Below are 13,165 nucleotides of genomic sequence, written 5' to 3'. Positions count from 1 at the left end.
ATACGAGGCCAAAAGAAAAACTAAACTTAGGTTCATAAATGCTACTAATGAGCTAGAACTTAACTACCATCCTTCAAATGAACAAATGAAGCCATATTTTATGAAAGATGGACAAAAATAAAACTTATTTAAAAAATTTAATTCCTGTTGACAAGAGTAAAAAACACATAATCCAACACCAAGTGCCAATATTTTAGAAGAATCATACATTACAGGTTCACTATCATCAGATTTGTGAGCCAACTTTATTTAAAAAGAAAGAAGGGAAAAGGAGACTCGGACTCTCTACCACCTGTGTAATATCAAATTCACAATAGCTTCTAAAGCTTTCAGATATTTAGCTCGCTCACTGCTCCCAATACCTATAGTTAAACACATTCACTGACCCAATCTCGTCTCTGCACCTCAGAGTAATCAAGTGGAACAAACAAGTAGCGTTACCATAGGTAGCGAGATATTAAAGGGAAATTGGACATTGTTGAGCCTAATGGGCTGGGGCACTGAATGGGCACATGAGCCTGTGTGCTTCACCAGGAGGTGGCAGCTTCACACAGACTCCAGGGGACTTGGCCCCCCGAGGAGACTCAATCCCTCCCAGCGAACAGGAAAGCTCCCCAGAAGCACTGTCCTGCCCTAGATACCAAATTGTCAGGGGGAGGGGGAGAGGTAGGCCCAGGCCCAATAGAAGTCAAAATGGCACACGGGGGAGGGGCTTGACCATAGAGGCCTGTAGGTCTAACTTGGGAAAGGGATCACTGGTCAGGGTTGGACCCATCAAGGCCCATTTGGGAAGCTGGTTATTTTGTTTTTGTTTTTTAAATATATTTTATTGATTTTTTTACAGAGAGGAAGGGAGAGGGATAGTTAGAAACATCAATGAGAGAGAAATATTGATCAGCTGCCTCCTGCACACACACACACACACACCCGCCCCCACTGGGGATGTGCCTGCAACCAAGGTACATGCTCCCGACCGGAATTGAACCTGGGACTCTTCAGTCCACAGGCCGATGCTCTGAGTCTAGCCACTGAGGCAAACCGGTCAGGGCGGGAAGCTGGTTATTTTGAAAAAGCTCCTGGTCATAACCCAGGGGCACAGAGAAGAGCTTTCTCGCAGAGCACACGCGACCATGCGGGCCTAGCAGCCAACTGGGGCGGCAGCCGCACAGGCTCCACAGGATAAACTTAAATATGAAACAAACTCGGCACACTGGCCTTCGTTTTGGCCTTAATGAAGGCAAGACGGGACTTTTTCAAGGGCGGGCGGAGAGAGATGGGACACTGATAACCCAGGGGTCTATTTCCACCCCAATAAATCTTGCCACACCAAAGTCTCCCATGGGTGGGACCTTGGCATCCTTTCTTCAATCCCATGAAAGAGCCCAATTTCCATTGGCAACAGTAGCACCTGGATACACCATATACTCTAGGCCAACCATGTCAAACTCAAAGGCTAACATGGGCCAAATAAACAAGGTTTAAGTTTATGTGGGCCGCAAAAAAACAAAAGCTTCAATTTTCATAGAAATGTAGGTTTATTTCGATAGAGACATGCTGAATACAAAGGGCTGCAATAAATGAGTAATCATTAACATAAAATAATAGAACATTTTAATAAAAATTAATATTTTTTCTTGAATATTGTTACCAGACACTGAATAACTGCACAAATTAATAAGCGTAATGCAATTAAACCTATTTTTCTTGTTCTCCGAAAGCAAAATATTTCCTGTTGTGCACACCAAAGGAGTCAGTCCAAGACTAATGACGTGGCCATCGGCTGCTAGAATATTCGCTGCTGGTATTAGTGGAGAGAAATGGTGTGCCTGTGCGTAAGGCACGTAAGGGAAATGAATGCAACACAATTATATTAATCAGTCATTAGCGAACATTGTAGTTCATTATTAATAATTATGTATAACAGGATATTGTAAAAATTAAGTTACGATATTTCTATTAAAACGTTTCTTACATACCAGCATATTGGCTGCGCCGCAAAAAATATTCGTTGTGGGCCGCATGCGGCCAGTGGGCCGGGAGTTTGACATGCTTGCTCTCGGGCATATGATTCTTATCTCACAAAGAGAATGAAGTCAGATTCCCTGTGTCATAAGGAGGAATGAATTCTGACCTCCAGGAGCAAGCTCAAGGCCAAGGAGATGCTCAAGACCAAGACAAATTGGTACCCCCCTTCTCCAGGGGCCAAGAACACAGAAAGCAGCACACCACTGGGCTATGATGCTCTCTTCTCACTGGAGCCTGGAGAAGTCCTCCCCATTTTCCCCCCAGTGCCATTAGAGACTGCCCTTTATACAACTAATACTTCAAGAGATCTGCCTTATATATCTCCTATGGCTAGGAGCCCATACGGATAAGGCTCACATGAATTCCCTACCACTGAACATTTCAGACATCACATTGACTCTCCATCATTTGACACACAGCTATCAGTTAAAGGATTTGAAACACCTCCTTATTCTTTTGTGCGATTAGCATCATACAAATGCATACAAAGACTTCTGTTAACAGGAGAGATCTGATCCCTCCATTCCAAACTAAGACCCATTTGTTTTCAAAGAATGCAACATTGTTGGGGTTTTAAATGTAGCACTGTTTTAGAGTGTATGCATTGATTAGAAAACAAAAGTGAGTATGAGGACTCACTCTTCACCACTCGGCCTGCAAAGGCAGAGATTTAGGATATGACGCTAGAAGAGTGAGTTTGGTTTTAGACGTAGGGTACAGACATTGCTCCTCGTCACCCTTTTAAAAGAAAGTGCTTCTTCAGATGCCCTCTGCCAGGTGTTCCGAAGTTCCGAACATCCTTGGAAACTTATTGCACCGTGTCCTCTTCTTTGCTACATCAGCAATGGGGCTTGACTTCATATCACTGTTAAGGGTTGTGATTTTAGTGGCTGAAACATAATTTCAAGAAACTCAAGTACACATAAAAGTAACAGCCACGTACCTGAAAACAAGGTTCCCTTCATTTATTTTAACTACGTGATAATAATATTCTTAAACATCCTTATGCATTCCTATATGTCATGTATCTGTTAAATGGGTTAAAACTTCCCACATCGAATTCTTAGCCTTCAAACATTGTTTAGATAAAAAACAGTATTAACTTTCGGACTGTATCATTAGCCTAGAGAAAAAATTTCACTGAAAGTGTTTCTGAAAATACTAGTTCCACGGAAGATTAATAGGGGTATCAGAAAGAAAGAGGTTCCTTGGTTCATGGTAAGCACTTTGCAAGTATTTGTGGAGATAAATGGACTTAAGCAAGGGTTTCTTCAGTTTAGGACTTCCTGGAACTGCTAGTATATTTTGTGACTCTTAAGGATAAGGTAGGAGAGGGAATAAAACCTGCAGTGCTGCAAAACTTATTTAACCTCAGAGCTCACGTTTAGCAGATCATTTTGCAGAAGTAGCTCCCACAGAACACAGTTTTAGAATTGCAGGGTTGAAGAGAAAGCCTGCTGACTCGTTTGCAAAATCTAAGTTTAATTCCTAATGGACACTTAAAGTAGGTACCTCAGACACAGCAGTATATTGTTCTGTCGATTTAAACCAACCGCACCTCGTGTTAAAATCCTTATGTATGTAGCACTCCCTCGGACAAAAATGATGGTGCGTGAAGAAAACATGTTTCTACAGGAAACTAGTCATGGCAACGAGGGGCACAGGTCAAGTGATATATCAGCATTCCAGTAACTGTTCCTACTCTGGCTAGAGGAACATTCCTGAAATATTAAACTATTAACAATTACCAAGATTTTCCAGGTATTGGCAGTAACACAACAATAAAGCCTTAAATGTGTGAAGCTCTTTCACGTCAACTTTAAGCACTGTTTTCTCCCCAGATGCTCCTAGGTGTTCCATAGGGTAAATAGGTCACGAATTACCTGCCCCACTTTTCAAATGAGGAAATGACACTCAGGAATATAAATGGCCCGAGCAAAGTCACAGTTATTTACTTGTCCAGTGTGAGAGCACTCAACTGGGCAGAGGCAAATCTGCCTTCTCACTTGGCCCAGTGCTTTCTCAGCATATTCCCACCTCTCTCTCTCTCTCTCCCCCAGGCAAAGTGAGAAGCTGTTCCAGAAATTTATAGACTGAGGGGTTTGGCTAGAAAGAGAGGCAGATGAAGAAAAGAATTCTGCTCCAGCATCGCCAGGCACACGGGGTATATTAGAGGCACGGAATCTCTTTCAGATTTTTCTATATCACTATTTATTGCAAAGACGCAAATGCTGTGAAAAGACCTTCTAGTTCCCTTATTTAAACTTCTGAATAGTGACTAAGCTAGAAGTCAGAAATAAGCATACTGGGTCCTAAAAAAATGGTTTTCTTTCACATGAACAACAAGTCAAATGAAGAAATGAGCTATTTATGTGGTTGGGTTGAAGAATTTCATAAACAGGTCATGCATTCATACACCATTAAAGAAGATCTGTGTTCTAGGCCTGGAGTTCTCAAAGTTTGGTCCCTGACAAGCATCAACAGTGTCCCCTGGGAACTCATTAGAAATGCAAATTCTAGTTCTAGGCCCTCCCCTAGACCTACTAAACCAGAACTCAGGTGTGGGCCTACTGATTTGCATAGAAAAGACCTGCCAATGATTTTGACCTCAGACTCCAATTCTAAAAGTGCTCTAGGATATTCAATGCACATTTTAAATAACCTGTACTAGCCAAAACCGGTTTGGCTCAGTGGATAGAGCGTGGGCCTGCGGACTGAAAGGTCCCAGGTTCGATTCCGGTCAAGGGCATGTACCTGGGTTGCGGGCACATCCCCAGTGGGAGATGTGCAGGAGGCAGCTGATCGATGTTTCTAACTCTCTATCTCTCTCCCTTCCTCTCTGTAAAAAATCAATAAAATATATTTTAAAAAAATAAATAAATAAATAAATAAATAACCTGTACTAGCCCGGCTGGTATAGCTCAATGGTTAAGCACTAACCCATACAACAGGAGGCCACAGGTTCTATTCCCAGTCAGGGTCAGGGCACATAACTGGGTTATGGGCTCAATCCCGGGGGGAGGGAAGGGGCAAGCAGGAGGCAGTCGATTTATGTTGATGTTTCTCATCAATGTTTCAATCTCTCTCTCCCTCTCTCTCTCTAAAAATAAATAAATAAATAAATAAATAAATAAATAAACAAATAAAACGCACATTTAAATAACTTATTATTCAAAGTCATTTTCAACAATAATTTAACTAATAATCTCACCAGTAGTAGCCTGGGTGGATTTAGGATTTGGGAAATGTTTAAACAAAGAAAAAACAGGCAAATGACATTACTCTACATTAGCCATTCGTCATGGAATGGTTTCATAAAGAACAGGAAGTTGAGAAAAATGAATACGTTTCTTCTTCCCATAGAATCTTCTCTAAGCGTACCTGAGAAGGTTTCCAAGCCATTACTGAGTGATTATTTCTCAATAGTTGGCCAGACATGCATAGAAGCTGTATCCTTTCCCCACCCCTAACAACAGAAGCACCAGCTCTCCTCAGCGATGACTGCTGTAGAGGAGAGCTGCACGGGTGTTTTTAGGTTAGAGCCCACTCACTCAACAAGAGGCACTGGTTCTGCCTGGGGAAGCCTCTCCTTTCATTCTCTAGCCCACTCAGCAGCAGCTCATAGTCGTGAAACCCAAGTGTACCTGGCCAGTCAGGTTTGGACAGGAGGCTGGCCTCAACCCCACCTCCAGTGCGTAGGCTAAGTCTTGTGTTGATGACTGTGCCCATCAGGAATTAGTAGGTATATGTTGCCTTTGTTAGTAAAACAAATGTAAGCTAAATGATAGAGGCTTATGTTACATGGAAAGGATGCAGAGTAGCTCAGTGCCACAAACTCAGTCTGTCTCCAAGTTGAACAGACGTGGATTTAAACGTAAGCTCTCCCACTCCCTTACTAAGAGGGAGACTTAAGAAAGTCCCTTAAACTTCCAAAGACTCCGTTTCTTCCTCTGTAAAATGGGGGTATTGATACCTATTACCTACCTCATAGGACTGTTAGAAAGAAATCAATGAAAATGACATATATTTAGTATTTAGCCCAGAACAAGCCTCCAATAAATTCCAACAGTTTTCATTATTAAGTACTTGGCAAAACTGGATTTTTAAAGCATAACAAGCTTTAAAAATACAAAATAAAAAAAAACACTTTTTTTTCAAAGTGCATATAAAAGTTAATCGATTTGTAACTTTTCAAAGTGTTTTTAGAGGGATAAAATTTAGCACGTGATCCATAAGTAATTTAAAAGGCACTATTTGTTAGCATTAAAAGTCATACTAACTCTACTCCAGGTTGAAAAATAAGGTCTATACCTTGCATTAGATTAAGAGTTACAACTATTTCTGTCAGTTAAACCCAGAGCCTGTTGTAGGGGTTAAGCAAAAGGAAAGCACTGCTTTCAAGAACATGGCGCAAGTAATGCCTTTACATATAGTAAGAGCTTTCAAATTAAACACACCAGAAATATTAAAAGAGGAGAAACCAGTTTGTTAATTTCATTTTACACCCTTCCTGGACAAAGAAAGCAATATAAATGCCTCCATAACTTTTAAATGTCCTTCACTTTCTTGGGGTTGATAAGAACACTGTTATTCCCGCCCTACTGAAATGAAGTATGTATAGACACAGTACTTGTTTCTTTGTTGTTATGGGGGGGAAAGAATCCTAGATAAACATCATATCTTGGTGACCTATGTATTTTACTATATTGACAATAAACACTAATAAGTTTCTATGGGAGAGAAAGGGCACCAAAATTGGAAGAGTTCTTTATCTAGATGAAAATAAAAAAGACTAGAAATATTTCTCCTGCATGTGTGTTTGATTTCTGACATTACATTTTTAAGGCAGGGATATAGGGTAATTTCCATTATTAGCAATATTTGTCTCAAAGCTACTTTTGAAAAAATTACATTGAGCTGCTTGAAATTCTACTAAGTAACTGAAATACAGCCTTTGAAATTTTAGCCATTAGTAGTATATATAAATATTTAATGCAATGGATGCCATGATGTTAATATTTTTATATACAGTATAAACGTAGAAATATTAAAATGTGCTTCTGTCTCAGATTTTATTTTTGGAGAGAGAGAGAGAGAGAGAGAGAGAGAGAGAGAGAGAGAATGCCATTCTGAAATTCTTGACTTGGCAAGAGGAGAACCTGACCCCAAAGTCAAGCAGCATCCAAGGGAAAGGAGGTGGGAGTGCCAGTCTGCATTCCTGGGCCCCCGCCCACACGGGCCCCCTGCCAGAGATGACTTTGGCATTCTGCACGGGAAACGCTGCCCATCCAAGGCTTTATTTTATTTGAGAAAGAGGAACATCTCTGCACAGACTGGCTATTTGAAACTTCAGGTGTATGAGAAAAAAAGCTGCCACTCGGTTTGTGAACCAAGGAAGAGAGCAGGACCCTGGAAGAAGTTTCTACATCTTTCTTGGTAAACATTAGAGGAGAGTAGTGCTGAATTACAAGAAAGAATATATATATATACATACACATACATACACACACACACGCACACATATGTGTGTGTGTGTGTGTGTGTCAAAATGTTGGGGTGCAAATATAGACAATGTCTAAAAAGAAGAAAGTAAGTTTACAACTTAGCAAACTCTTAGCATCCATTTACACTATATGTTTCTGAGGTATTACCTGGAAAGTTTTAGTCTTCTCCAGGAATGAGATTGATTAACGACCTCAAGATTGGATTATCAATGATATCGGAACCTAAAATGTTTAAATCTCTGAGCAGGAGCGTTTGACAGGTAAAATTCTGCAGTTGCAGAGAACTTTCAAACTTGTGAAAAGTGTCCTAGGAAAAGCATAACATCCTGCCTGCACTTTTCGAGGTACTGCTTTATTTTCTAAGACCTAACTAAACGGCATGCAAGTGTGAACACCGCACAAAATCACGATTGACACCACTGAGATACTCCATGGTTATAATAAGTTTGTTTCTGTTTAGTCCATCTATGTACTCATGGCCTTCTCTAATAAACGTGTACCCCTGAAAGTGCTTCGTAACAGTGTAGGAGAAAGCAACCGATCATTCTTACTTAAGTTTCAAATGTGCTTCTTCACACAGCTGCACACGCATGTGTACTAACCCAATTGTTGGTTGCACCTGCTCCAAGTTAGCCATATTTCAGAGAGCTCAGAGAGAATGACATTTCCAAGTGTTAATCTGTGGAATGTAAATCTGTGCTTTCTTTCAATAGTTTAGGACTCTTATGCTTTGTGCCACAAAGGAGCCTCGTGTATACAATGGGGGCGATTTTGAATTTCCTTACTAGAAAACAAAGCTGTCTTTGACATCTAAAGTAAGTTATATTCTTCCATATTATTACTGAGTGATATTTTTCAATATTTATATAAAGGACTCTTTCATTCAACCAAACATTTTTTAAAGCTGAAACTTTTTTTCAAACTGGTGCAAGTTGCAAATAAGACTTTAAATCAGTGGTTCTCAACCTTCTGGCCCTTTAAATACATGTTGTGACCCAACCATAAAATTACTTTCGTTGCTACTTCATAACTGTAATGTTGCTACTGTTATGAATCGTCATGTAAATATCTGATATGCAGGATGGTCTTAGGCGACCCCTGTGAAAGGGTTGTTCGACCGCCAAAGGGGTCGCGACCACAGGTTGAGAACCGCTGCTTTAAATTGTTCTTATCCTGCACCCGCTATATCCACCCCTTCAAATGCCATGATGATTTTTGTTACTCCCTGAAATCTTGAGTTTCTGAGCATTAAGAACAGCAATGATAAGAGGAAAATTACCTTCTTGAGATTATGAGCTTAAACTCCAGATTCTGCACGTGCAGCAAATCGGTTTCCAGAGATCACAGCCCTTTGGGTAGGAAACACCCTGAAACCTGAAGCTGGAGTAACTATACAGCTCAGAGAGGCATGACATGAACATTCTGTTTTATATCTCTGTTGTATGAAATTCCAATGTCTTGTTTTATAACCTGATTTCCTGATTTTTAAAGGAATGTATATTTATTCACACTTGTATTCTGCCAAGCATTAAATTAAAAGCATATTTAACAAATTAAAAGCAACTATATAGAATCTTGACAGGTAACTTTCTCTGCAGGATTAGTCTCTGTCCCTCACTTGTTAAAAAAGTGACAAATGAGGTTCCCGTTTCCACAACACCCAAAGCTATCTCGTTTGCTACTAAGATAGTTGCAAGTTTATGTAAATATAAATATTTCTTTAAGTCTAATAAAAATACACTCTTACTTACGGAATTGGAGGTAAATGTTTTCAGAAACTTAAAGGTACTTAAGAAAGAAATTCAATAAAGTTTCTATCTTAGACTATCACGGTCTTCAATTAATTTTAACAAACTAAAATTTTTCTGTACAGCTACAAAAAGACTACATCCAAATGTTCTAAGAACCCACACTGCACACTTCAGAAGTAAACAAAACTAAGTGAACTTTTGTGTCAGTCAGTGGTACATGAGTCATAACTTATTCTGGAAACCTGGCTACTTATAAAACAATCTTTACTCAAAATAGCTCAAAGATACAAAAAGTTTTACAGATCGATCAAGAGCAAAAGGAAATATATACACCCACCTAATTTTTTTGTTGTTCAGGGCTTTGCAACTATTAACTTGCAAAAGAATCCTTTTATTTAAAATGAAATACTATATTCCTAAGAAGCAACAATTACCAGAAATCTCTGAGGTCCTTTAAATGTGATCACCCCTCCCTATCAAGCCAATGGGATCTTCTTCCTCCTTTGTTTTTTGTTCTGCATCTGCATGAACATGGCTGCTAATTATATCATCCTGGTAGCACATATGTCTGAATGGGAAAAAAATATCATGATCCTTATTGAGCACAAAATATTTCCTGGGATTCAAATGTGTGTACTAGTACTTGCTTAGATTGAGCACTCCTATATTGCAGCAAATTCTATTTTGTTAGAGAACTTAGCTTTGATTCAGAATTTCCATTTCATTAGTGATGTAGCACCTTTCCTAAAACCCACTGCATGTAGGCATGCATATGAACACACACACACACACACACACACACACACGCACACACACACACATCCCTTGAGCCTTATCCTGCTACTTTGTGTATTTAGCTTCCCTATTTGCATATTTATGTTTTCCTTAAATTGTTTAAGTTCTTGAAGAGTTTGTAGTCACTTAAAACACCATATAGATCTAATGCCTACATTTGCCATAATAAAGCTCTACTATGTTAAATGGTTAAAGTTAAATCATATTTTTAAAACTGAAATTTAAAAGAGTATAAGAATGATATTTCCCACCCACTCACTCTCAGTTTTATGCTTTTACACAATGAATAAGCAAATGTTTTATTTTCTAACTCATATATGAATATAAAAATGTTTTGAAAATGTTTATGCAATTTGGCATACTTAGCCTAATGTAGTTTAACAAAGTAAGCTGTCTTATTGTTCTGATCAGCTTTATCATCAAGAGTAAAAATCCTTTATTTTAAAACATAAATTAATGTGTGGTAGAAAAAAATAAAGTGGTTTATGCATCATCAAGAAAAATTACATTCTTAAAATTATATTGATATGTCTATCTCCTTTTTCTTAATTCACAGGTCGAAATATATGTCATAAGATAACTTTCCTGGAAAAGATAAACATCCTGAGATAATATACAAGAAAAATAATTATTCAGCTAAACACTGAACAAAACAATAACAGCAACCACCACTCATGACAACTGATAACAAAGAAGAACACTTAAGGAATTCTATCAGTTTCATTAGCAAATCCTTGCTCTTCTGAATACTTTACTGATTGGACTCTCAGAAATTTCCTTCAGTCTTGTCCTTTCAGCCTTTACGAAACAGTTGTTCGAAATGTAAGTGGCTATTCAGATTAATATATACTTTCCAGGGAAAGCTATTTTATAACAGGAGCGAGCAAGTACCTCCTAGTTCAAATTAACCACTTACAGTGGTCTATTTTTCACCTCTAAAGTATTTTCAGCCCCTCTTTCTGTTGCCCTTAGGAAATTTAAATTCAGAGACATGGCACTTCCATTATTGGCTCCTTGCCTCTTTAAAACTGAACAACGTTCCTCAAAAAGTAGTACATATAATTCTCCACCCTATAGGATCAAACAATAGTATCTATTTCAGGAGCAATTACATGCATAATGTAAGACAGAATATTTCTTCCTTAGAACTGTTTGCAATAATTGTGATTTGAAGGCTACTGGTCCGGTCATTGGCAATGGTGTTGCTAAGTTCATCTAAGTATTTCTCTTCAATCTACATACTTTTAAAACTCAATGTGGCTTCCAGATCAAGCCACTTTAACCATACCATCTGCCCTACATAGTGGTTTGTAAAAGCATTATACTTTATAAGACAATATATTCCGTGAAAAATAACACGTCAATGAAGAAACAAAGATACTGCAAAAATAGGCGTATAGAAGTAAAAAAAAAAAAATTCCACATTTCTCTGATACCTGTATTACATGTGACGATCACGTTATTACAGTTATGGGAATGCAAAGCATAAAAGAACAACAGCTAATCTTGCTTTGCTTAAATAAATTAAAGACAAGTTTAACCCGCACCCGCCAAACTGTCTTCCGAGGGACAGCAATAGGTGGGGGGTGGAAGGCTCACCTCTGTACCACACCGTGCGTCTCCCTGAAATCATTTTAAATATAGACAATATATCTGTCACCTTTTCTCTGTTACTTTTTCTCCCATTCTCATCCACGGCAGACCCTATACTGACCCCCGCCCCCCCGCCGCCCACTAGCTCCGAGGCGCGTTACAGAAGAAGAGGACCCAAGTGCCACTTACCAGTTGCATGCCACAGATAAAGATCAGCGTGCACCTGCCATTGCAATAACCCATGGTTTCCGAGACCCCTGCCACAGCCAGACTGTCCCGCGTCGGCCACCGTCGAGCCCCCACTTTATCCAATCAGATCGCCGGGAAGGACAGGCAGACCTGCCGAGGGCTCGGGGGCTCCGGGCTGCCGCTGCCAGCGTCCTGGGAACGGACAGGCATTAGGACCTGCAGGCGCCGCGGCGGCGGCCGCTCCAGCCGCGCCCGCCGCACATACCTTCACTCGCTCGGTGCGCACGCCGCGCCGCGGGCAACGCCGCCCGTGGAGACGCGCCCGGGGCCCGCAGGGGCAGCAGCAGTGGCCTCGCCGCGCCGCCGCGCCCACGGGCATCTGGCCGCGAAGTTGCGCCCGCGCCCGCTCGCCCGACGCGCGCCAGCCACGCGCTCCCCGCCCGCCGGCTCCGGGGGCGGCTGCCCGCCTCCCTGCGCCGCGCGGCTCCGGGGCGCCCGGATCTGCGGGGCCAATGAGGGGGGTGGTGGGGCGGGGGCGCGGCGCGGGCCGGGAGGGGGCGTCCGGGATCCGCGGTCCCGGGCGGCGGCGGCGGCGGCTGCTGCGCGCAGTGATGCGGGATCCGCGCCGCGTCCTGCAGCCGCGCGTCTCGCCGCGGCGCGGCCCCTCCCCTCGCCCAGATGTGTTAATCCTCCTCCAACGGAGCCTTCAGCCGCTCCCCGCGCCCCTCCCAGGGCGTCAACTTCTGCCAGCCCGGCCGGCCTGCGCGCGGGGGCCGCGGGGTCTGGGCGAGAAGGAGCGGCGCAGAGGCGGCGGCGGCGGCGGCGTTGGTGGCGCTGGGGTCCGAGGGGCGAGGAGTCCGGGCGGCATGGCCGTGACTTGCTGGGCTGGTGAAGGTCCTGCGCCCGCCACGAGCCTGGAGCACTATAAGCAAGCGAGGTGTGAGAGTGTGTGTGTGTGTTTGGAGGAGAAGGGACAAAGAGAAGGGGGACAGGGTAATGACATGGGGGTGCGGCCCCAGCATCCCGCCCGTCCGGGAAACCTGCGTGGGGCAAGTGCGAGCCCAGGAAGAGAGGGGCGCCGCCAGCTGCCTAGCACCGGCTCCGAGGAGCTGCGAGGCCGGTGCGGGGACAGTTGCGGAGCAGACGCCGCTCTGGGAAAGGGAACCGGTCGCTGCGGGAGTTGTTAGGGAAATTGGGAACCGGAGGGAGTAGAGAGGCAGTGAGTTGCAGTTGCTGCTGCAAACGGTTGTTGGTTTGCACTCAAGAAAGGAAAAGATCGGAAACCGCGTCAGCACTCCAGCACTTGGG

The 13,165-nt window shown here is 42.2% G+C and overlaps 1 protein-coding gene across 3 annotated transcripts in view; it reads right to left on the bottom strand.

Annotated features, from left to right (window-relative positions):
* The window catches only part of NKAIN2 (sodium/potassium transporting ATPase interacting 2), a 783,533-nt gene extending 771,428 nt beyond the window's left edge, over positions 1-12,105 (bottom strand). For 2 of the 3 annotated variants that reach the window (XR_011471813.1, XR_011471812.1), the window contains exon 1: positions 11,858-12,105. Coding sequence is in view for 1 of the 3 variants with exons in the window: in XM_070417620.1 (XP_070273721.1) it covers positions 11,858-11,911 (54 nt within the window). In the remaining 2 variants the exon portion in view is untranslated. The remainder of the gene's footprint in view (positions 1-11,857) is intronic. The other variant, XM_070417620.1, reaches the window with a different exon arrangement.
* Between the last annotated feature and the right edge of the window lie 1,060 nt (positions 12,106-13,165).

Source organism: Myotis yumanensis, unplaced genomic scaffold (assembly GCF_028538775.1).
Source record: "Myotis yumanensis isolate MYYU_CA2020_CCGP unplaced genomic scaffold, mMyoYum1.0.hap1 SCAF_6, whole genome shotgun sequence".
Classification (NCBI taxonomy): Eukaryota; Metazoa; Chordata; class Mammalia; order Chiroptera; family Vespertilionidae; genus Myotis; species Myotis yumanensis.
This window is presented reverse-complemented; position numbering and strand designations above follow the sequence as displayed.